This window comes from Cibotium barometz, chromosome 3, assembly GCF_041138505.1.
Source record: "Cibotium barometz isolate CiBa-2024 chromosome 3, ASM4113850v1, whole genome shotgun sequence".
NCBI lineage: Eukaryota > Viridiplantae > Streptophyta > Polypodiopsida > Cyatheales > Cibotiaceae > Cibotium > Cibotium barometz.
Genome location: NC_141048.1, coordinates 14746964 through 14771111, shown reverse-complemented (window position 1 = coordinate 14771111; position 24148 = coordinate 14746964). Strand labels below are relative to the sequence as shown.

The 24148-nt window shown below is 47.6% G+C and overlaps 1 protein-coding gene across 1 annotated transcript in view; it reads right to left on the bottom strand.

The window, feature by feature from the left end:
• Positions 1-24148, bottom strand: part of ARP9 (actin-related protein 9) — a 78336-nt gene that overhangs the window by 50170 nt on the left and 4018 nt on the right. The window contains exons 2-5 of the mRNA XM_086773472.1: positions 11549-11621; positions 10886-11028; positions 10670-10729; positions 9626-9688 (exon numbers count right to left, since the gene is read on the bottom strand). Of these exons, the coding sequence (XP_086629598.1) occupies positions 9626-9688; positions 10670-10729; positions 10886-11028; positions 11549-11621 (339 nt within the window). The remainder of the gene's footprint in view (positions 1-9625; positions 9689-10669; positions 10730-10885; positions 11029-11548; positions 11622-24148) is intronic.

Below are 24148 nucleotides of genomic sequence, written 5' to 3'. Positions count from 1 at the left end.
CCAAGGCACAGCAGATGTGAGAGTCCTCGCCCGATGCCCCGTGTATGATGTACTACACCCCACCATCTCCACTGGGTGGAATTAGTAGTATACCACTTATCATGATTGTACATCCATAGCATGCTAGACAGTGACTGCATAGTGAGCTGCATATGACTAGGATTAGTTTTTCATTTCAGTTTTTCTTTCAATGATACTCAGGACATGGACTTGTTGTATACAAATTTGTCTCATAGGGCAATCTAGCCTTCCATAGACATTAATATATCTTTTCTTCTCTCTTCCTGCTTGAGCTCCGCAGACACAGGGACACCTTCTTGAGAGAGCTTCGGCCCCAGCCACCCCGCCCCCTCCCTCGCCAGCCAACCATCACCAGTTTCTTCCGGACCCAGGAGGTGGAGGACACCGACATAGTGGATCTTGTGGACCCTCCACGAGCTGCTCTGGACCTACCTCGCCCGAGAGGAGTTACCTCGGACCAAGCCTCTGCACTCTAGCGTGCCCGACACCCTCTGCCCCCCCGTCGGCCACAATCACCTCATCAGCTCCAGATCCAAGACATGCTCCACCGCCATCGAGCTACCTTTCCACATGACATGGCTGAGGGAGACCTCTCGGCCATACTCATTAGCCCCATGCTTGATATTTTAGAGAGCGGTATACCATCTACTCGGAGCTGATGTTGCTCTCATGTTTCTATGTTCTTAGTATTCCATGATGAGTTTCCATGGACAGTTTTGTATCACCCCAGTGAGATAGCTATGTTTATGTTTTCTTTCTGTTTTATTTTCCATTCCATGATGAGATATGCCATGGACATTATTGTATCACTTTGGTCTCATAGACCCATTGGGTCTTTAGTAGACGCTTAATATATCTTTCTTTCTTTCTCTCTCTCTCTCTCAAGAACAGATCGGCAGAGCTGAATAAAGTTAAAGAAGCAAGAAAGAATGGCAAATGGACAATATACAGACAAGGACAAGCAATCATTAAAGAATTCCGTACCCCACCCCCCTCAAGAGCAAATCCATCCATAGATGAAATATAGCTATTTTTATTTTGAACCTCAATTTCGAACTAGATGCAATAGAACCCATTGTAATTTAAACTCTTAAGAGTCTTAAGAGTTCATTTTGAGTTATTTTTTTTCAGTTTTATGCCTCTTTGGCATCGATACCCAGAGTGGAATGTAAATGGATGTACCTGATCTGTCCCATAGGTCGGATTCGGCCTCCCGTGGACGTTAATATAACTTTCTTTCTTTCTTTCTTTCTCTCTTCGCCCCCCCACCCCCCCCCCCCTACATTGCATTCTTGTATACCCTGGATAGGTGGAAGGCAGACATGCAGGCATACATGGCAACTCAACTAAGCAAGATGCAAGAGGAAATGGTCCAAATGTTGGATGCAAAAACCAGCCACCACACCTCACTAATCACAGAGCTGGAGGCCCAAGTCGCCACCCTTAAAGTGGAAAACAAGACCTTGAGGGCACGTACTCAATTCGAAGAAGGAGAAATTCAACTATCCCTCAATGATGAGCTGAATACACTTAGAGAGCAAATGAAGACCATCCAGGAACAAGAGGAGCAGAAGGCAAATGAGGCAACCACATGGGCCGAGGTGATTAAGAAGACACAGAAACAAGTGGAAGAAGCGGGCAGCTGGATTGAGGTTGCCAAGAAGCAACAGAACCCACCATCATCCCCAAACATCATCAATGACACACTCGAAGAGGAGAAAAGAAGGAAGATTAGGGCATTGAATGTGAGAGTGGTGGTATGGAAGGAAGGAGCCTCGCCGAAAGAGGATGCCATAGCACTATGCAGAAAGCTGGAAATCCCTGATACCCCCTTCGTCGAGGCATGGAGGGTGGGCAAAGACACCACCAAGAAACGCGCACTCATCCTCAAGTTTGCGGGGTTGGAAGCAAGGCAAGCATTCCTTACCAAAAGGCGGGCACTAAAAGGAGAAAATACTTACCTCGAAAACGATCTCACACTAGCGCAGGTGGCACACAGGAGGGAGTGCATGCCACGCATCTTGGATGCATGGAAGGCAGGGAAATGGGCAGTCTATAGAGATGGGAGGGTGATCATCACCGTGCGACGTGCCCAATGACGGTGCGAGACCTATGAGACCAAGCTAGAGATTGCGGTTTGCAATTGCAATGGCGCCTTGAGGACTGATGCAGGTCTGTTCAAGGAGACATTTAGAGGGAGAGACTTGGTCTTATACACAGAGACGCATCAGTGCCAGGGAGTCAGCTTCCAGAGGTGAGAGGATACAGATGGGAGTCTAATCACAGCACACACCCACACACAGCAGGGGGTACCCGGGGGTCGGGAGGGGTGGCTTTACTATACGGGGCGGAGCTTCAACATGTGATACAGGTGGTCGGACAAGATGAGGCTGCACGGTTTTTGTGGGTGAGGATCCAGACAAAGAGGGCCCGAGACATCTACCTTGCAGTGTGCTACTTTCCACCCTCCACTTCTAAATATGCCACCCATGGAGAGTCCCCATACCTGCCCCTTTATGATGACATTATGAAGTTTTCCAGTCTAGGGGACGTCCTCCTAGCTGGAGACTTCAATGCCCGCACCGCAAGTGCACAAGTACCCTTCTTTGAGACAGATGATCCCATGTATCAGGAGATTGACACGGTGGGTACGGATCTGGAGCAGACATCACAAGATACAGCAGCCCGCACAGACTATGGAGAGTATCTCTTAGCCCTCGGTGGGGCTCATAGGCTAGCCATTTACAATGGACTGGCTCGATGGCCTAGATCCAATCCTTCACCTCCTACCCCTTCAGACATGGAGCCAGTACAGTGGACTATCTAATGGGATCCCACTCTCTGATGCCACTCATTCCGGAGTTTACCATCTCGCCTCGCCCCATCGGTGTTGCAGCCAACCATGCATACCTGGCCTTCTCCCTCACATGCCGATACACCATCCAACCACCTGCTTTGCCCCATCACCATCCGAGATACCACTTCACCAGAGAGACCTCTTCCATCTATTCCGATCACGTCTACCGCATCCTCTCCAACTTCGACCCCCACATCCCACTTGATGTGCTTACCACACACCTCTCAGCCACCCTCCATACGTCCACTGCAGCCGCCTTCCCGCAATCCAGAGCCACCCCTACATCACCAGGAGGGACTATCCCACAGAATAGTTGCTACGACGAGGAATGTCGTGATACCCGAGCCCGTTTACATCGAGAGATGGCGCTAGGATCCACCACTCACCAGCAAGTGAGCTTTCGACGTCTCACACGGAGAAAGAAGAGAGCCTACCTAGCCACGCGTGAGCAAGAGCTATACCAGCTATTTCTTGGAAGGGACTATAAGGAGGCCCGGAGGATCTTCCAAGATCATCGCCTTCCAATTCCGATTACTTCACCCGGCACCTGGCACACCTATGCCACCTCTCTCTACCATGCCCCCGGGCAACCACCTCTCCCCCATCCACCCGGACCTCGTCCCCCCCACTCTTCCTTCTTTCACCTCAGCATGGTGAGAGATGCTATTGACAAGATGGAGACTTGGAGAGCACAGGATCATTATGGACTCCTCACCGAGCATTTCTCCCATGCTAGGGACACGCTAGCCCCTTTACTAGTTCACATGTTCAACAAGGCTTTATGTGAGGGCTTCCCCGCCAGCTGGTCATCAAATACTATTGTACCTATCTTGAGAGTAGGTGACCCCATGGACCCCAACAACTACACGACTATCATGATTGATCACACCTTGGCCAAGATTTATGGTTCGATTTTGGAGCATGATCTTAGTAGATGGTCCGAGGAGCAGACTCAGAGCACCAGGGCAGGCAGGGTTCAGGAAAGGGCACTCCACACGAGATCATATCTTTACACTATGGCGGATCATCGAGGACGGGAGAGCTCACAGGCATCGGATATAGTGATGCTTTGTGGATTTCCGCAAAGCTTTTGATACCGTCCCACATGCCAGATTGATGAGGAGACTGCAGGATATGGGAGTGCCAACAGAGATGCTTTGGGGGATCATTACACTCTATGAGTCAGTCATCACAGGCAGAGTACAGGCTCCAGGAGGTGACTCAGAGATCATACACAACACTATCGAGGTGAAGCAGGGCTGCCCCTTGTCTCCTACTCTATTTGGTTTATACATTGGCGAGATCTGGGATTACATAGACAGACAGGGGGGACCAGGAGCACATTTGGCAGGAGCCCTAATACCAATCCTCTTGTATGCAAATGATATTGTTCTTATTTCTGATTCACGAGAGGGGCTGCAAAGGCATTTGGATGCATTACGTGCCTTTTGTGAGAACCAGGACCTCACTATGAACCTGGGAAAGACCAAGGTCATGATCTTTATCACCTCCTCACAGTGGATAAGTAGATCTGCAGTACAGTTTTCATACAGTGGAGAGCCTGTGGAGTATGTTACCTCATATGTATACCTTGGGATCACTTTTGCTGGACCTCAGTTCTCGATGCGGAAGGCGGCGGAACCTAGATTGATGAGGGGATATGCAGCCCTTGGCTCGCTAGAGAGGCAATGCTCACAGATACAGTTTCAAGAGCCGAGGACGAAGCTTTGGCTATTTGATACTCTAGTTACACCTACACTACTATATGGTGCCCCCATCTGGGGTCCTAGCTTATACCATAGGAGGAGCGAAAGGAGAGAGCCGGCCGAGACAGATACAGAGGAGGTATATGATGGGTGGAAGCCGATGGAGAGGCCCCCTAGTGGCGATGATCTCACGCATGATTAGGAGTAAGCCATCAGTGCCACATGAGATTGTGCGGGCAGAGATGGGGGCTGTGCCGGTAGTGACAGAGGCTCTATTCCAAACAGTGACATACTGGCACAGGCTATGGGAGCTTTCACTTGATAGATACCCCCGACTAGCCCTGGAGTCCTCGAGACAACTGACACTTGAGGGAGATATAGAGTGCTGGTATGCAAAGGTAGGCACTTGGTTTGGCATGCACGGTATGCAGATGGAAGCACTCCCCCCGTTCCAGTACAACATGGAGGCCCCCTCATTTGCTCTTAGCCGCACAGAGCGAAACAAGGTTATCGGGAAGGACATTGTCAGACTGGATACTCAGAGGACATCGTCCACTGGGGACGAAGATGACCTTCTACAGAGATCACCTCCTATGCCTAACAGAGGATGGTTTCATCATCTGCCCACGCTACATGGGCACACACCTATCCTTTGGGGTGAGATGTGTGATCAGCTAGATCCGCCCCTCGTCCAACCAGCTGAGAGTGGAGACTGCCAGATATGGGCCCAAGGCGGCCGCACCATAGGACAGGATATGCCAGCTCTGTCACACAGAGCCCGAGACAGAGGATCATTACATATGCCGATGCCCTGTATACTATGAGATTTGGGGGAGGTTCCACTGCCTCTTCCGAGATGGGTTCGGACCACTTTCCAGGATCATGGACTGTAACCTTTTAGTCTCATAGGTCATTTTGGCCTTTTGAAGACATCACTTACTTGAGCTGGGAGCGCAACACCATCTCGTTATTTATAACGGGATGAGACAATGGCAGGATTTAGGAGCACTGACATGCTTTCCATGATCGGGGGCGGGCGGGGGGGGGTTGGGGGTAGCACAGTGGACTACATCATGGGGTCCATGGAGACCACACAGGCAGTGACATCTTTCACCATCCCCCCCTGTCCTATTAGTGTGGATCACACGTACCTCTTACTGTCACTGGCGAGCTCCACACCAGCACCCACACAGCCCACACAGGCATCGCATACAACTTTCTACTTCACCCATGACTTGGCAGACATATATGAGTATCATGTATATGACGGGCTATTCCAAATGGATCCCCTGTCACCTCTAGACACACTCACCACCCAACTGTCATCTCTACTACATACGGCCGCCGCCTGCAACTTCCCCCATCATACACACATTGCACACACAGATAGATCAGGAAGCATGCCCCAGAATTGGTGGTATGATGATGAGTGCAGAGAGCTATATAGACACCTCCGTGCCCAGAGAGCACTGGGGACCATTACACAGAGACAGGCGAGCCGACAGATGAGGATCCTCACACGCCGTAAGGGGCGTGCATATGAGGAGGCACAGTACTGGGATATATACCACCTGCTTATGAGCAGAGATGCAGCCACTGCATGGCGCAGGATGAGAGAGCCTCGCCCTCGTACCCCGATTGAGGATCCACACACATGGCACACATATGCAAAGAGCCTCTACCATATCCCTCAGCAGCTGCCCATACCACAGCCACAAGAATCCCGCCCTACCACCTCTACATTCTTTACCGCCTCAATGGTAGCGAGAGCTATCCGCCGGTTACAGCATGGGAGATCGGCTGACCACACAGGTATACAGAGTGAGCATCTTATTTACGCAGCTGACACACTGGGACCCTTTGTTGCTCACCTCTTTAATAGGGCACTAGTGGAGGGCCTACCAGCTGAGTGGACTATGCACACCATCGTGCCTCTCCACAAAGCGGGAGACATGCTAGACCCTAGCAACTACAGGACTATCATGATTGGTCATACATTGGCCAAACTTTATGGCGCATTGCTCGAGGCAGAGTTGACCTCATATGCAGAGAAGGAGGGATTGCGAGCACCGGGGCAGGCTGGATTCCGACGAGCTTTCTCCACTATTGACGATATATTCACTCTAAGATGTCTGATTGACCAGGCTAGGGTGCAGGAGAAGAGATTATACTGCTGCTTTGTGGATTTCCGCAAAGCATTTGACACGGTGCCACGAGAGAGACTCTTCGAGCGCCTATAGTCATTGGGGATCCCATCAGAGATGGTTTGGGGCATCTATGCTTTATATGAGCAGGTCCTCGGGCGCATACGATGCCCCGGGGGGCTATCTGATGTTGTTGCTAGCACCATAGGTGTGAAGCAAGGATGCCCACTCTCTCCTACACTATTTGGGCTATACATTGATGAGGTGGCTGACTTCATTGGTCACGGTGGTGGGGACCGGGTAGACATCTCAGGTACCACAGTCCACATTATGCTATATGCAGATGATATTATTCTGGTCTCTGAGTCGCGGATGGGACTACAGCACCATCTCCATGCACTCGATGACTTCTGCACACAGAGGGGGCTTACAGTGAACCTTGGGAAAACCAAGGCCATGATTTTCCACACCTCAGGGCCGGTTCGACGTCAGGCCATCTTCACACTAGCAGGAGGACAGGTAGAGGTGGTAGACTCATATGTGTACCTGGGGATTACATTAACGACTCCGCCAGGAAGATTTACTATGGCACAGGCAGCCAGGGATAGACTCACACGAGGGTTTGCAGCTCTAGCCATGCTAGAGAGACAGTGTCACCAGGCACACTTCCAGGAGCCCCGCACGAAGGGGTGGTTGTTTGACACACTAGTCACCCCTGCTTCGATGTATGCTGCAGCAGTTGGGCACCTGGGCTCACCACCTCCACATGGTATCAGATAGAGAGACCTCAGATTCTCATGCTCTCATGGATGATCCACAGCAAACCCTCCGTCCCACATGACATTGTCCGGACAGAGCTTGTTGCACCTCCTATGCTAGTAGAGGCCCTCTTCCAGACCATCTGCTTCATACAGAGGATCAGAGATATGCCATCAGATCGACTCTCACATAGAGCTTTTGAGGCGTCCAGGCAGCTCGCAGAGAGTGGAGATAGGAGATCATGGTATTCACACATGATACAGTGGCTCACTGAACATGGTCTTGACATAGATCACCTGCCACCTTTCCAGTATGATATACATGCACCACACATCTAGCTCTCTCACAGTGAGAGGAACAGAGTCCTTCGGCAGGATTTATGGCAGCGATACCGCCGAAGATGCCATACTACAGAGATCAGTTTATGCATATCTCAGCGGATGGATTCATACAGAGACCTGGATACATGGATGTGTACATGCCTCACAGTGCCCGAGTGGTGATTGGCCAGCTCAAAGTGTCATCATACCAGCTTGAGATTGAGGCAGGTAGGGCAGCACGGATCCCCAGAGCAGCAGAGGATATGCAAACTATGCCAGGAGGAGATTGAGAGTGAGGAACATTCTGTATGCAGATGCAGAGCATATAGTGTCATTAGAGAGAGATACAACACCATCTTTAGTGGACATCCCTCACTCCGCCACATCATGGAGTCCGCAGACCAGCGCAGATTTGGCCAGTTCTTGTTAGAGACACAGCGCCACAGAGAGACACTGCTACGGACTCATACCACAGGGAGAGGTGGGCGACAACTCTAGCTCACTGATTTCTTCCAGAGATCTATCCCAATGCCTACCCTGACACAGGAGGGGGTTACACTGCAGCGCGCTGTGGACCTCCGAGCCAGACGGAGACCGAGAGCACCAGCTACCAAACTCCCAGACTACATCAGAGGGAGATCACAGAGATACAGGCTCAACATCAGCACCATATCCAGGAGCGGCTAGCTCACTTACACTCACACCCGGAGATCATGCTCCGAGGTATTTTTGCCTCGCCATCGCCTATGTATCACATATTACACCCCCATTATAGTACTAGTTGGAGCTAGACAGATCTGCATTGCATTCTTGTATACCCTGCGCATATAGGTTGCATACTGAGCCTCTTGCAGTAGTGCTTCATCCATCACACCCCCCCACTAGCTCAGTACTATCATAGTTTATTTCATGTTCATTTTGTCCTCTCTTTTTTTTGGGCATCCAGAAGACATTGACAGTTGTACATTGATTTGTCTCATAGGTCGAGTTCGGCCTCTAGTAGACGTTAATACAGCTTTCTTTCTTTCTTTCTCCTCGTATGAGGTAGTTTCCCTCCAAGAGCGGCCAGCCATGGAGGGAAACATCCTTCCCCCATATGTATTTTTCCCTTTTGAGGGTGCTGAGCATGTACATCTAGCCCTCGGGCTGCCATTTCTTAACTAATATAAGGATCTTTCTCTTGGGAAAAAAAAAAAGGTGATGCATCATGCACACAGCATGGGCAGCAGGTAAGAGGACAAAAGGAGAGGAGGCCTGAGCCCACCGGGGCAGGGGGGGCGGGGGGGTTGGGTGGTTGTGCACCTTGTGTATTTTTTCTCAACCCTACACTCAGGACTGGGATTGGCAATTGCTTATCTGGGGCAAAAACATGAGATCGGAGTTGTGACCTACAATTGGTGTGGCCAATACTGTTTGGTACATACTACATGGTTCAACTTAAAAGCATATTTAAAGGCTAGGTGCAAATGTGAAGCCAACTTATAACTCACTGAAACTACAGATAGTTCTCTGGGGCAAAAACATGAGATAGGAGTTGTGGCCTTGGTAGTGGTAACAAGTACAATTGGTGTGGTTAATATTGTTTGGTACATACCACATGGTTCAACTCAAAATTATACTTAGAGGTTAGCTGCAAATGTGAAGCCAACTTATAACTCACTGAAACTACAGATAATAATGTATAACCAAAATATAGATGGTTTCAAACTCAAATCCCTTACAAAAAGAGCACTTATCTTGAATTAAATTGTTTTGTGATTGTAAGCAAGAACTTCTTTAAAACAAGTAGGGAAATGTTTCTGATTACAAAAGCAATACCTTTCTCTGCCAGCTTCTTCCTTCTTCCTTGGATGGAGGCTGAACTCTAAGCTGCATTTCAATCTGGAAAGTACATGGTGTAATGTAATTTTTAAGAAGAATATGAGAAAATAATAACCAATAATTCAATAGTAATGATGAAAGATCACAAAGAGTCAGACTTCCCTCGTAGCTACAGAATGGCTACAGAATTCTGAGATATGCATCACTAAATAAATTTGAGCTTTTTGAAAAAGTGCATACACACAATCATGAACATTAATGATGAAAGATCACAAAGAGAGAGAGAGAGAGAGAGAGAGAGAGAGAGAGAGAGAGAGAGATTTTATTAACGTCTTCCAAAAGACCGAACTCGGCCTATGAGACAAATCGGTGTACCTGTATGGGGTATCCTCTGTCATCCCAACAAAATGAAAAAGTACTGAACTAAAAAAGCTGAATCTGGGTGTGCAATAAGTACAATGAGTGGTGAAGGGGATGGAGCTCTACTACTAGGAGAATGCAAAGCTATATGAATGGAGTATACAATCATGATATGCAACCTAGCTAGCTCCATCCTGTACCATACTGGGGGTATAAAATGGTATACATCAATGAAGGGGGTGTCCACAGCTCCCTGAAGAATGCTGAGACATACATCACCAAATAAATTTGAGGTTTTTGAAAAAAAGGGCGCACACATACAAACATGAATATTTATGTGTGTGCATGCAAGTGTGTACGTTTTGAGCACTACTCAAAATCCATCCAAATTATGACAAACTCTCAATACTTAGTGTGTCAAAGACTGAAATTTGTTTTCCATAAAAAAGAAATTTATCCCAAGAAATCAAAATGAAATCTGAGTAGCTGAAGAGATTTCATGCATACATACATAAATATATCCTATGCTATGCTATGCTAAACTATGCTATTGTATGTGAGAGCATGCGTGCACGTGTACGTCTATGATCATCATTCCAAATTCATTTGAATCACAACAAATTCTACATACTTCGTGTGTGTCAAAGACTGAAAATATATCTCAGGAGAAAGAAACCTCACCATCTGAAGATATTCTTCTCTTTCGCTCTTCTTTGCTGCAGTAAGAGAGCATCTGCCATACTGGCAATGCAAAATAAGGTTTATCAGTCAGTAAACTTCACATGGTCGTGTTACTGCATTTTGCTCAAGTTTGTTTCATCAGTATTGTGATCAAGTATTTTCTATCCATAGTTTTATGGCATTCACTATTTCACAAAGAAGTGTTACATATTCAACCTTTTCTTCACCAACAGCACCCTTTTGGCTCGGTCCGGCGTTCTCCCCATCTGATTGTTCCTTATTGATTTGCCAAGCAATGACATGAGGCACTACTAAAGGGGATTGGCTTGACGCTAGCCCCACCCTAAGGTTTGCTGAGCCTGTGACAAAGCAAAGCCAACCACAGAAGCCATAAACTCAACAGTTAAACAATATAAAACCCTCCACAGGTATGTACTAATCGAGACTCATCATTTGCAATGTGAGACATGGCCATGGCATGATAGATCTGAACTCAAGAGGACATGCTTGATATTCTCCATAGGGGTGCTGGAGATTAAGCAGCATACTGCGCTTCCCTCACATGCTTGAGGGATCTGTCAACATCCAAACCTTTTTTTTTGCAAAGGGATGACTACCGCCATCCTTTACCTTTATCTCAATCCACACATAGCTGAATCCTAGTATTTTTATTTCAAATATTATCTGTTTAGACATATACTTGCATGTGTGAGTCTCATAGGCTTTATTCAGCCTCAGAAGATGGTAAAACCATTTATCTATCTATCTCCACACACACGTGCACATACACACACAAAGATATAAAATAAAGTGCATTAATGTGCTCTTCATTGGAAAAGAGGGCATAGCAACACAAGCAAAAGAAAACCCATTCTGCACCTGGATTGATGACAATAACATCTGATCCTCTGTCAGCAATCAGTTGCGATGGAACCATCAATTTGTAGTATTCCTGTTTCACCCGGTTGAAACAACTCTAACAGTTACTGACTTGTAGCTTGCATTTGCTCTGCTATTAACTTTGAGATTTATTATAATAGGCACCACTTTCAAAGCTGCAACATTCCTTCTTCAACAATGCTTGCAAATCATTATCTAAAGAGAGCATTCATAATACACAAATGCCTTTGTATTGCACTTCTGAGGGCCCCTTATTATTCGCATCCTTCCAAAAAGCCCTCTGAAATTCTGGATCTTAAGTTCTTGTATTTGAGTTGGTCAGACAGTTAGATCATTGAAGTCTCAACCTGCTGGTCTTGGGTTCAGTTCTCTCTGAGTTGCAGCGGTGGACACCTTGTGAAGCTTACACTGTTATGCATGTTGATTTGGGAGAGGGGGGGCTGGCTGGTAAGGGTATAAAAATCTCTCCAAAAAGTGAAGTTTTTTTTGTATTTCAATGTGTTGGTGGTGGTGGTGGTGGTGTTGTTGTTGTTGTTGTTGTTGTTGTTGTGTGTGTGTGTGTGTGTGTGGGGGGGGGGGGGGGGGGGTTAAAGCATAGTGGTTGCGTACTTGCGGTACTGTATGGTATGCGTACGAGTACGTAAAGTATGCATTGAGATAAGTACTTTAAGTACGTTAACTTTTTTAAAATAATGTATATATTATAAACCATTCATAATTTAGCAACACTGGTACACAAAATTGCGCAAAAAACACTTGAAACTCAAACATCTATGCTCTATAAATGTCAATTCAGCTGCGAGCATACAACATGAAGTCCTGCTCAATCTGAAATCCTAGCGCAAACACCAGTAGCTATATGGCCGGCACAAAAGAATATGACATCATACATGTTTGATCATAAATCATGAAAGTACAAGCTGAATACGTGACTAGTCAGTGGTCACTACTGAAATAAATACCAATATGCTAACTACTAACTAGTAAGAGCGACTAGTCACCACAAGGCCATTGGCTAATAAATCAAGTCTCATGCGTCACCACTCGCTTATCATCATCCAAGCTTGAAGATGAGGATAACGAGTAGTTTCCATCTATGAGGAGATTCCCATCAAAATCATAGTGACTCCATGCATCTGGTGCTTTGGATCGCCTGTACCGGTCGCTCTAGCGGCTCAGAGGTGGAAGGACGACTTTGCTGAGCTCAAGAAGTGAGGGAAGTGGTCGTGACTGAGAGCTCGAGACTGAGCTCGAGTGATTCGTCTATCAAGGCCCTCAAGCTTTCTGTGAAGTTGTCTCTATATCTCCTCCTACTCATCACGTATTATGTCGCTCTCCTCAGCATGCTGCTGTTTGCGATGCTTGAGCTCCTCAACATCAACCTACATAACATGTATTCGCTAGTAGTTATTAGTGACTAGTCACTTTAAACTCTTTTTTTAAGTACGAGAGTACAGAAAGCATGGTACTAGTACGGTACGTATACCGAACAGATGTGTAAGAGTACAGAATGCAACTATGCGCCCAAGGGTGCGTGGATAAGGGGGTGAAAATCTCTTTTTTTAAAACGCTTTTTTGCAATTTAATATGGAGAAACACACATCCGTGCTAAAAACATTATCAGCTTTTTTGGGCCGTTCTAAAGCTTGTGTATAGCTTTCACCACCATGTCTCCTATGAAGAAGATGGATGTGGTGGGACGTGCATGAGGTGGATGTGGGGAGGGGGTATACTGCGTGTGCATATGAGTGCCCGATGTGTGGGCCTGTCATGGGGATGGGTAAGCGATGTTCCCGGATCCTACGCCAAGCCTCATCAGAATTCCCGCTCAAGAAGAGTTGGTATAAGTCCTCGCGCTATTTACGACAATGTGCTCATTTCTTGCGGGTGAGAAAGGTACCAGTTAGTCCGTTCAGCTTCACACTTCTAGATTTGACCAATAGCTAACTCACGCAAAAGACATGCACGTGTGATACAGCATTCGTCGTCATACCAACAATTCTGAGGCATGGTACTTGTGCGGGCTTTGGTGATGGACCGGCTAGTGTGTGGAAAACCGTCGATGGTGGGTGTGTGGATGATTGTTGTGGGTGAGGGTGGTGAGGGGTGCAGATGGTCTACATCCAGGAGACGACAGCAGAGCTGATTTGCATAGATAAGATCACAATCATGGGTGAAATAGATCTAGGTGTAGTGTGAGATGGGTGGTGTCTATCTTGGGGTAGGTGGTGTGCAAATGAGGGTGAAGAGGAGGTAGTTGCGGTCGGCACCAAGCGGGCATGGTGGGATGGTAAAGTCATATATTAGCGAGACTAGTTCCAACGATCCCATAAGATAATCGACTATGATGGTGCCCCCTTGTATGGAAAACTAGTAAGCCCTCATGATGCATGCAACTATGCCATCCCATTATAGATAGCGAGGGTGTGATGTGAGCCAAGCTGTGGGAGGCATCTCCCATAAAAAGTGATGGCTCCATCGTCCTAGGTTGTAAGTGTGATCTGAATAAAACCGCTACTCCTGATCCCCTCACCCCTCCTATTGTTTGGATCTTTCCCTGGTAAGCTGACTCCCACTAGTATCCCGATACATGTGGTAGTCCCTCTCTTGGCTCTAGTGCATCTCTGTGTAGAAGATGATGTCCCATCCTGTGAAAGTCTCCCTGAATCCCCCAATATTTGACCTTGTGTCCCTATTTGGGACGTCTGTATGTTATGATGACCATGCCATCTCTATAAAGTGCACATTTTCCTACCTTACGGGCTTCAAGCACCTGCAGCATGCTCATTTTCCTATGCTCCACCTATGTGGGAGTGAGGTCATCACCAAGATATATTTTCTCACCTTTGAGGGCTGCTCTATGATCCAAGAATGCTTGCTAGCTAGTGGTGTCCTTGAATTTGAGTAGTGGGCGGACAAGTGTGGTGTCCTTACCTGCTCTCCATACATCCATATATGGTGTGCCTTCTATGCCCATTTTTCAACATAGTATGGTGACGTCTACCTTGGCAGACTCCCCTTCTTGCAGCCCAACCACCCACACATGTAATGCCCGAATCTCCCTTTTTTTATTCTCCTCGATCGTGTCATGAATAAAAGTGGGCGTGTGTCACGACCCTGTGTTTTTCTCTAGACAGTATGCAGGTGTGCACAAGGACATGGTGGACAGTGTGAATGGCATCACATTGGAGTTAAAAAAAGAAACCCATGTGTGGACAACCCCAAGTGTGAAGGGGGCAAAGAGATTTTAACTTATAAGGTTTTAAAAACCTTTAAAAACATTATAATGCCCTTTATGCAAGTAAACGTCTCTTCGCAAGTGGCAGGCTGCAGGGTCCTTTTGTGCGCAGGCACATACAGGGCTGCAGGAGGCGGACAGAGCTGGTGCAGGCTGCAAGGTCCTTTTGTGCGCAGGCACATACAGGCTACACGCACAAGAGCTTTTGCCTGTGGGAAGATAGATGCGCTTCAATCTTGGGGAAAAAGTAGGGCAGCTGCAGAGGGGCTCTCTCTCTCTTGTTTGGAGGAGGCGGCGGGCTGGAGCTGCGGCGCATGCTCTCTCTCTCTCTCTCTCTTTCTCTTTGGCGTTTTTCTCTTTTTGAGGACTGTCAGGGCTGAACTGTGTTTTCTCTCTCTTTTGGAAGGGGGGTGGCCAGACTACAGGCAGTGCACAGAGATGAACAGGCTTATCTCTCTCTCTTTCTTGTTTGGAAGAGGGACGGGCAGAACTGCAGGAGGACCACAGGACAATTTTGAGACTTTTTATGGGCTGTTTTTGTTTGGCAGCAAATTCAGCTATGTGCTTGGGTTTCCAGCTGCAAGTACAGGTCACTTGAATGTGTTTCTTGGCATGGGAGTGATGCAAGCTCGCATGGTTGCATGCTCATGGAGCAGATTGTTTTCTTCCTGCTAGAAAGGAACACAGGGACCTACAGTTATGGGCATCTCTATGTTTCCAGATGTTTCATGAGGGAACAGGTAACTAGATGTACGCCGTTGTTGGCACTGTTGTTGAATGGTGCTATGAATGGTTCTGTATGAAAACAGGACAAAAGTTTCAAAGGGAAACAGGCCTAAGGGTTTCATGTGGAAATAGGTCGTAGGTTTCTCGAGGAAACATGTATTTGGGTTTCTCCAGGAGATACGTCACATGCAGGCAGAAGGTACAGGAATGGACACATGTTTGGTACAGCCTTGCTACTGATTGGACAGGGGACAGGGAATCCATGACAGAGATGGATAGTACCCTTGGAAGGTAGAGAGGGTTGGTACAGGTGTGTCGACTGTATGGTATGCTGTGCTGTGATGCGAGTTCTCTTTTGGGAGACAGTTTGAGAGTCCTCGTTGTGATGCAGAAGCACTGGATGTGTCAGGGTGTGATGCTATTCATAGGGTGAGAGGCTATGGATGGTTGTGGCAGCCCTGATCTTGGGAGAAAGCTTCTGTATGCAGGACTCATGTGTGTGAGTCTTTTGATGTGAACAATGGCTGGATTTGTTTGTGGCTGCCGAGTGGACAAGAAGCCATGATGCAGGGTCTTTGCAGGCTTCAGGAGTTCTATTGTGACGGCTGAGTTTCCAGCCTTATTGTAATCAAAGCTCTCTTATAATCAATTAAGGAAATACAGCAAGGGGCGCCACTGCGTTTTGGGGCCAATCGGTGTCCGTGTACTGTTTGCAGGAGCACTCTAGCTCCCCCTGTTTGTTTTCCTTTTCTAGGTCCTCGATGGTGTTGAAGTGTTTTGTGTGCAAGTTTGTTTTTGCACCGCCCTTCGGTTTTGTCTGAAGACCGAGGCCGGTTTACAACATGTGTGGTGTCTTGTGTCTCTTGGTGACCTTTGTCCACTCCTCAACTTCTTTCTTCACTACTGCAGTCCACCCTCGTTCAATCTCTCTTTTGATCTCCATAATGTCCTCTTGAAGCTTCACCTTGAGGTCTGTAACTTCAAAGAGGATAGAGAGACTATTTCTCCTTCTTGCAATCCTGTATTTCCATTCAACCCTTTCTCCATTCCATCTACCTGTCTAGCATGTTGTTCTTTCATCTTGGCCATCTCTCGTATTTTTGCCATCTCCCGTTCGCGGTGATCTTCCTGGATAGTCAAAATTTCTTTCAGCAGCCGTAGGCAGTCTTTAATAAGCACACCGCGTCCATTTGGTTCCGTACTTGCATCGACCTGGGCATCAATCTTGTCGAATGCTTTTTTCAATTACCCTTGCAATCCATCCCACCTGCTCAATCTGGTCATTTTTGGCTTGGGCTACTTCCAGCATTTCTCAAGTTGGACTCAAGAGTCCGGAGCTGGCCCGATGCGCGATGAAGTAAGGGTGGGAGTAGCTTTTGGTTGATGGTTCAACCGTTAGTCTGGGGTTGGGACACAGTATACTAAGGGAGCAAAACGGGAGGCGGAAACGGGAGGCACAAAGCAGAAGGTCGCAGCGCAGCTAGCACAAGGTCCGGCGGGAAGCGCGCAGCGTGGGCGGCAAGGTAACGTGGAGCAGCTGCACAACTTGGGCCAGAACGTGCGGGGTGGCATGGAGGTGGACGAAGCAACTGTGCAGCCAGAGCAGGATGGCGCGAACTCTCCTTTCTCACATTTTTAAGGATGATCTCCCACCCAGTATCCCACAGTTAGCAGAACCTCCTAGCAAGTTTCCCTCTTGTCTTTCCAAGACATTCAAAGGCAAGCAAGCTAGAATAGCAGTCAGTTCTTAAACATTTGAAAACTGTTCCTTATGGGCGCATTTTCACAAACCACCAAGCACTTAAGTGGCTCCCAACGATGCCAAGTGCCCAGTGGAGTGATCAACACACTAGACAGGGTCAGCTCTTCCACCAGTTTGGAGGAATGATCAAGTACATCCCTGGTCAGCATAACCCAGTAGCAGATGTTCTTAGTAGAAAGACTAGCATCCAGACCAGTCAGGTATCTACCATTCTCAACATCTCTGGAAAAGACTTAAACAACATAGAAGATCAGTATGTCGATTCCGCAGAGTTTGGTACTCAACCCAGTTTGGCCCTCAATTTTGAGCCTGGCAATTATTCGGTTCACAGACAAGCATGTAAGTTTAGATGAGATATCCACTTCAAGGAAGGGGATTGGGTCTATCTGCGTATTATGAAACAAAGATTGAAACAAGTGGGCAAACATTGTCCCAAGCTTTCATTCCATAGTTTTGGCCCTTTTCCAATAGTCAAAAAGTTAAGTGATGTCTCCATGAAGTTAAAGTTGCCTACCAGTTGGACAATGCATGATGTTTTCCATGTTTCTTGGCTAAAACCATATGTTGGTCCAGAAGTGTTTGACGTTTTAAATGAACAGCATCTAGACGTGGTAGACAAAGCAGAAGTTATTGAGCCCGAGCAGATCCTTCATCATCGTTGGAAGCATGGTTCCGGTCGACGGATACATCAATTCTATACGAAATTCCGAGTTCGAGGTACCCACGAAGCCGTATGGCTAGACGAGGAGTTCTTCCATGAGTACCCCCAATTGTTAGCGGACTACTTGGAAGCCATGAACCTGCCGCCAAGCTAAGCAGGAGGGAATGTCACATGCACTCTGCACTCAGTGCATGGTAACAAGATGGCTCATCATCAGCAGTGCAACATTTGTACATAATTAAAACCCAATAGGATGATATTTGTCGTATGCCGTGACCCCATTGTACATCCTCAGTCCAGGATAAGTCAGGCAGCACGAGCTACGTAGGTCATTCCTCAACCTTAGCGGGTCAGTCAATCAGTCAAGTCCCTTAACCCACTTGGAGAGAATCATTCATGCATGTAGAGTCAGTAGAAGCCTTAGGGTTTGCATTAGAAAGCACTTTGCATTTTGCATAACATGCATTCATATGTATGTGCATCATTTAGAACATCTTAGAAGCCTTAGAAAATTTACTAGGATTTATCTGGTATTTTTCCAATATTTTATGGTATTTATTTAGCATTTAATGTCATTTATAAACATAAAGTTTATTAAATAAATGACCAACCAACTTGACCAACCCCTATCTAGTATAAATAGGCTTGCATAGGGCTTAGTTCTCCCATTCAGTCTTCAGAAAGCTAGGCGCCTTTATCCTCAGCATTTGGAGCATTCCCCGCCTTCAGCCTAGACTAGTCCCAGCCCTTCTGGAGCTTTCGTTTTGCTTCCATCAGTCCCCTGCAGTTTAATGCAGCACATCAGCAGGCTTATACAACAGTTCAGCATTTCATTCAGGCCCTTGCAGACCTAGGCGCAGCATACAGTCCATAGGCGCCTGCATTCAGCACCCTTTCAGGCCCCAGATCAGCAAGTACTTCTGCGTTTTGAGCATATATCACAGCCAGCAGCTGTTCAGGCCAGTTCAGTCTTGCGTTTGCAGTTCTACAGCAGTTTACCTTGCATTTCAGCCCTACAGCAGTGCCTCTGCCTTCTATGCATCATCCATGCATGCTACAGTCATCTGATGAAGGTAACATATCATTCATAAGCATTTTCAGCATATTTACATAGCTTAGAACAGTCCACCGCAGTCCTTTCTCAGTCTCAGGTGTGCAGCCCTTCCTCATGCCCGTGGGAAGAGTGCATAGGCTCGAGATCAGTTCATCGAGGTGTTTCTACAGCTGTGTACAGTTCAGCCAGTCATCTGGTGAAGGTAACATATCATTCATAAGCATTTTCAGCATATTTACATAGCTTAGAACAGTCCACCGCAGTCCTTTCTCAGCCTCAGGTGTGCAGCCCTTCCTCATGCCCGTGGGAAGAGTGCATAGGCTCGAGATCAGTTCATCGAGGTGTTTCTACAACCGTGTACAGTTCAGCCAGGCTTCCGATCCTCCGAGATCTTGCGTTTGGCTTATCTACAGTCCACAGTCATTCTCTCTAAAGTAATAAAGCAAATACTATCTTGGTAACGGGATAGGGGGCCATTCAGTGGGTAATTTGGGACCCAATCTGGTGTACAGTTCTCATCTCTCTCTCTCATACCTCTCTAAAGTTTGAAGTATTAAAGTGGATTGCTAAACTCGCGAAACTCAGGATACAGAAGACGGTATGAGCATTTGTGTGACAAGATCCTCCAATACGAAGACTTCCGCTGCATATTACAGTATGTACCTACTTGAAAGCATTGCCTCTCTAGGCATCCTAATGCATAACCCTAGCGAATCTTTGGCAACATTGAGTGAGGAGGAGTCAATATGCCACGCCCACCCCCAAAAGCCAACAATCCACACTCGCTAGAGAATGGCATAGCAATCTTCCTTCAGGATCCCTGCAACTTGAAGGTGTCCGAACTTGCCAAACCATAAAACCACTAGGAGGGATGTCCTCGCAAAGGGCAAAGATCAAGAGGGGTGTCGTGGCACGAGAAGATTGCCACCCTTACGGGGAGGCCAGTCAAGGGGAGCGCCAACCACTCTTAAGGAATGGCCAAGTCCATGTCGTCGATGAGTTTTACCCCCACCCATATTCAGGCGAAGCACTCAGTCTAAGTCCAACAAGGACAGCTGGGAAAGAGGGGCCAAGAAGTTGGAACCCTAGGCCACTTTAAGGTATGTGGGATGCAGGGGACAACCTAGTACCTAGTAAACAGAGGCACAACAAGAAGTTCCAAACCAAAGGTTTCGGCAAGCACAAGCCCAAGCTTCAAATATGTTCTCGAGGAGGTGTCAAACTTGCACAGAGGGGAATAAGTGAAGATCCACAAAGTGCTAGGGATCAAGGACCTCCATGGGTAGGGGTGTGGCCAGCAATCTAGGATAGTAAAAAATCCTTCAACTCCCCCCCACAAGCTAGAGACCACCGGCAATGGATTTATCTAGGAGTGCCCTGCTCTGGATCATCAGATCAATGATGCCCACCCCACCCTAATGGGGAGGGAATAAAGGACAGCAGGAAATCCTTCAGCTGCCCCCCCACAGGCTAGAGTCCACCGGCAATGCATTTATCTAGGAGTGCCCTGCTCTGGATCATCGGATCAATGATGCCCACCCCACCCTAACGGGGAGGGGATGAATGATGACACTCCAAGGCACCTTGGTCCGGACAGTAGAGCCGTCACTCCCTGCCCAAAAGAAGTTGCCAATGAGCTCCTAGACTTGGCATCTAGAGGATCTCAAAAAGACCAGCATGGAGTGACATACCACAAGGTGGCACGAACCTAGTTAGCAACTAGAATCCAACCTGCTGGGGAGAGCCTCACTACTCCAATATGGAAGTTTCCGCCATATGTTCAAGAGAAGGGCAGCTATCTCCTGCTCCAAGGAGAGATCAATGCCTACTTGTCACCTAAGGTAGTGCACAAGAGTGCCCCAGGGGATCCACACCCACCAGAAATCTGCAAGACTTAGGCCAATTAATATTTGCCCTTAAGGTGAGGCAAAACTCCTCAATCACTACAGCAAAGTGTTGTTTGTTTCGCTCTGTGCCAGCAAGGTATGCTGCCTTCTCGTCTGTGAGCTCCGAATCCACAAGCTCTTACATGGTGCAATTGAGAAGCCCAAGGCCCTAGAGACCTATGTTCTAATGCCCAAGGTAGTTGCTCAAGTCCTACTGATCTAACCATGCAGTTGGTGTCACCTCCCAAAAAAGAAAAATGTTATCGAAGAATCAAGATGCTCATGTCCCTGATGAAGCCAATTTGGGTGCAATGGATCGTGTTAGAAGAAAAGGTTGAAGGCATTAGCTGATGGCTTTGGTGAGGATCTTGTAGGATGTGCCTAGCAAGGTGATGGGTCTCCATTGTCCTCAGGGATCAAGTGGATGAGGCCCTCTTAGGGCACTCTGGCAAAAGTCCTATCGTCATAACCTCATTGAAGGCCTTCCTTAGACCAATCTTCAAAAGATCCCAATGATGCTGAAGAAAGGACACTATACTAGAAGGCTCTGCAGATCCACCGGGTGTGGAAAGGCGGCTCTGTGCCTCTCCAAAACCTGCTCGAGCTGGGGCTGATGTCTATGTTGCTGGCGAGGTCCAGGGAGTCTGGGGTGTCGGGCTCGCTGTAGTGCCGTGGCCCGGTCTAGAGTCACACCAGAGTGGGGTCTGGCGGGGGGTCGGGCACTCAAGAATCTGTAGCTCTATGCGGCTGTGGGTATGTCATCCATGGCTAGTGGGGCATCCCCTAGTGGTCGCAAGAACCAAGTGATGGTCGCTTGGGGCCAGGGTGGATGTCTCCCATGGAGTCTCAACTCCCTAATCAATGAGTCTCTGTGACAATGAAGCTCTAGTTGGAAGAGGCCCAGGCGCTAATCTGGGTAATCCATGATTTTGGACAAGGGTCCAAACCCCTCTCTAAAGAGACAGTGGAACATCCCTCGAATCTCATAATATACGGTGCACCTACATATGAAGTGCTCCTCTGACTCGACATCCTTCTAGCACATAGTGCATATCCTCTCCTCACAAGGTATCTGCATGGCTCTCCCTGTCTCTATCCTCAGGTGGTGTGATGACACCTGCAACTCGCCCACTGCAATCCGCATGGCATGTGACATGTATATGTCAAGATATCTAGCCCTCAATATGAAACCATCCTCTGTAAGCCTCATGAAAGTATCCATGTAGTACTGCCGTTTGTGTGAGAGTGGCTCATGCGCTATGATCCAGGTAATCCTGTATGTATAGTCCCAATAAATCACACTTGATCACCCCCGTCCCTGTCATCCTGAGACAGCCTGATGAATGGGGAGTCCGGGTCATTCTGGAGTTGGGGGAGGCAATCCATCTTGAGTCCCTGGCTCGTGAACCAGGTGCATCCTCGGCTATACCATGACTCGTGCCTATCTGCTGCTAGTTGCTAGGACTGTAGGGCAAGCCTCAAGAGTCTTCAAGGGGGCATGGCACTGATACTGTGAATGTATGTGGTTGTCTGGAAGAGTGCCTCTACTACCATGGGTGCTCTAGCAAACTTCGCCAGGATAATATGATGTGGGACCGATGGTTTGCTGCGTATCATACGGGAGAGCATCATGACCAAAGGCCTCTCTATCCTCGGCCATTTGGCCACTGTAAGATCAGGTGCCCAAAAGGGTGCTCCACCAAGGTGTTAAATAGCCACATCTTGGTCCTCGGCTCCTGGAAGTGGGCTTGCAAGCACTGTCTCTCCATGAGAGCAAGAGAAGCATACCCTCGTACCAGTCTAGCCTCTACAGCATGGCTCATCGAGAAGACCGGTCCTATAAAAGTGACTTCCAAGTACACATATGGGTATGCAATCTCCACTGGGCTGCCCATATAGGTGAAACTTAGTCGAGATGTGAAAAGAAGGGATGTGTTGAAGACCAAACCTTGGTTTCCCAAGGTTTATTGTGAGATCCCACTGTGCACAAAAGTCCTATAATGTGTCAAGATGCCTCTGGGGAGCCTCTAGAGAGTCTACAATAAGCACAATGTCATCAGCATAAAGTAGTATGGAAACAAGGATGCCTGCTAGTGATATGCCTCCTCCCCCTCCTCTATCAATGAAGGCCGAAATCGCGTCGATGTAGAGGCCAAAGAGAGACAGTGGGAATCCTTGCTTCACTCCAATGAGATCTCCTCTGATAATCCTCCTAGAAATCTCACCCGCCCTATGACCGACTCATATAATGCCATGATCCCCCAAATCATGTCTGATGGTACCCCCAAATCCTGGAGTCTCTACAATAGTCTAGCTCAACTCTCGAGTCACTATATCAAATGCTTTGCGGAAACCCACAAAGCAAAAATAAACCCATTGATGTCGTGCTTTGGCCTCTTCTATGATGGCTCGGAGGGTGAAGATGTGATCCAAAGTAGAGAATGACATGCAGAAGTCTGCCTGCCCTGATGCTCTATGCCCATGTCTCTCTACTACTGTGTTGAGCTCAAGCTCAAGTACTGACCCATAAAGTTTGGCCAGTGTGTGGCCAACCATAATAGTCCTGTAGTTGTTGGGGTCCATAGGATCTCCGGCTTTATGAATGGGTGTGATGATATGGGCTGTTCACGTGGGTGGGAAGCCTTCGAAGAGAGCTCGGTTGAACATATGGGCCAGGAGGGGTGCAAGAGTCTCCCCCACATGGGAGATGTGCTCTCCCAAGAGGCCCTCGTGGTCCTGTGATCTACCATTTTTGAGTCTCCGGATGGCTCGGGCTACCATGTCGGACGTGAAGAAGGTGGATAAGAGAGAGAGAGAGGAAGAAGAAGAAGAAGAAGAAGAAGAAGAAGAAGAAGAAGAAGAAAGTTGTATGGCCAAAATGACCTATGAGACCACAAGGTTACATCATATCCATGAGGTACATAATCATGGGTACAAAATAGTAATAAAGAAAACCCATACCACAGGCTAGTGTAGGAGCTCGGCCGAGAGGTGTGACACTCGACACAGCCACTGGTTATGCAGAGCTCGACGCCCCAGACCTGCCCTCACCCACGGCCACGCCACCACAGGAAGATCCAGGCCATCATCTCCCATCATCGCAAGACCTTCTCGCGCCACCTCAATTTTACCACCTTGAGCACCATGTCACAGCGGCCCATGAGGGATGTATTAGGGTGATATGAGAGCTCTCTACTCATGTACCTAGATCAGATTAAAGTTCTAGATTTTTGTTATCTTTCTTTATTACTA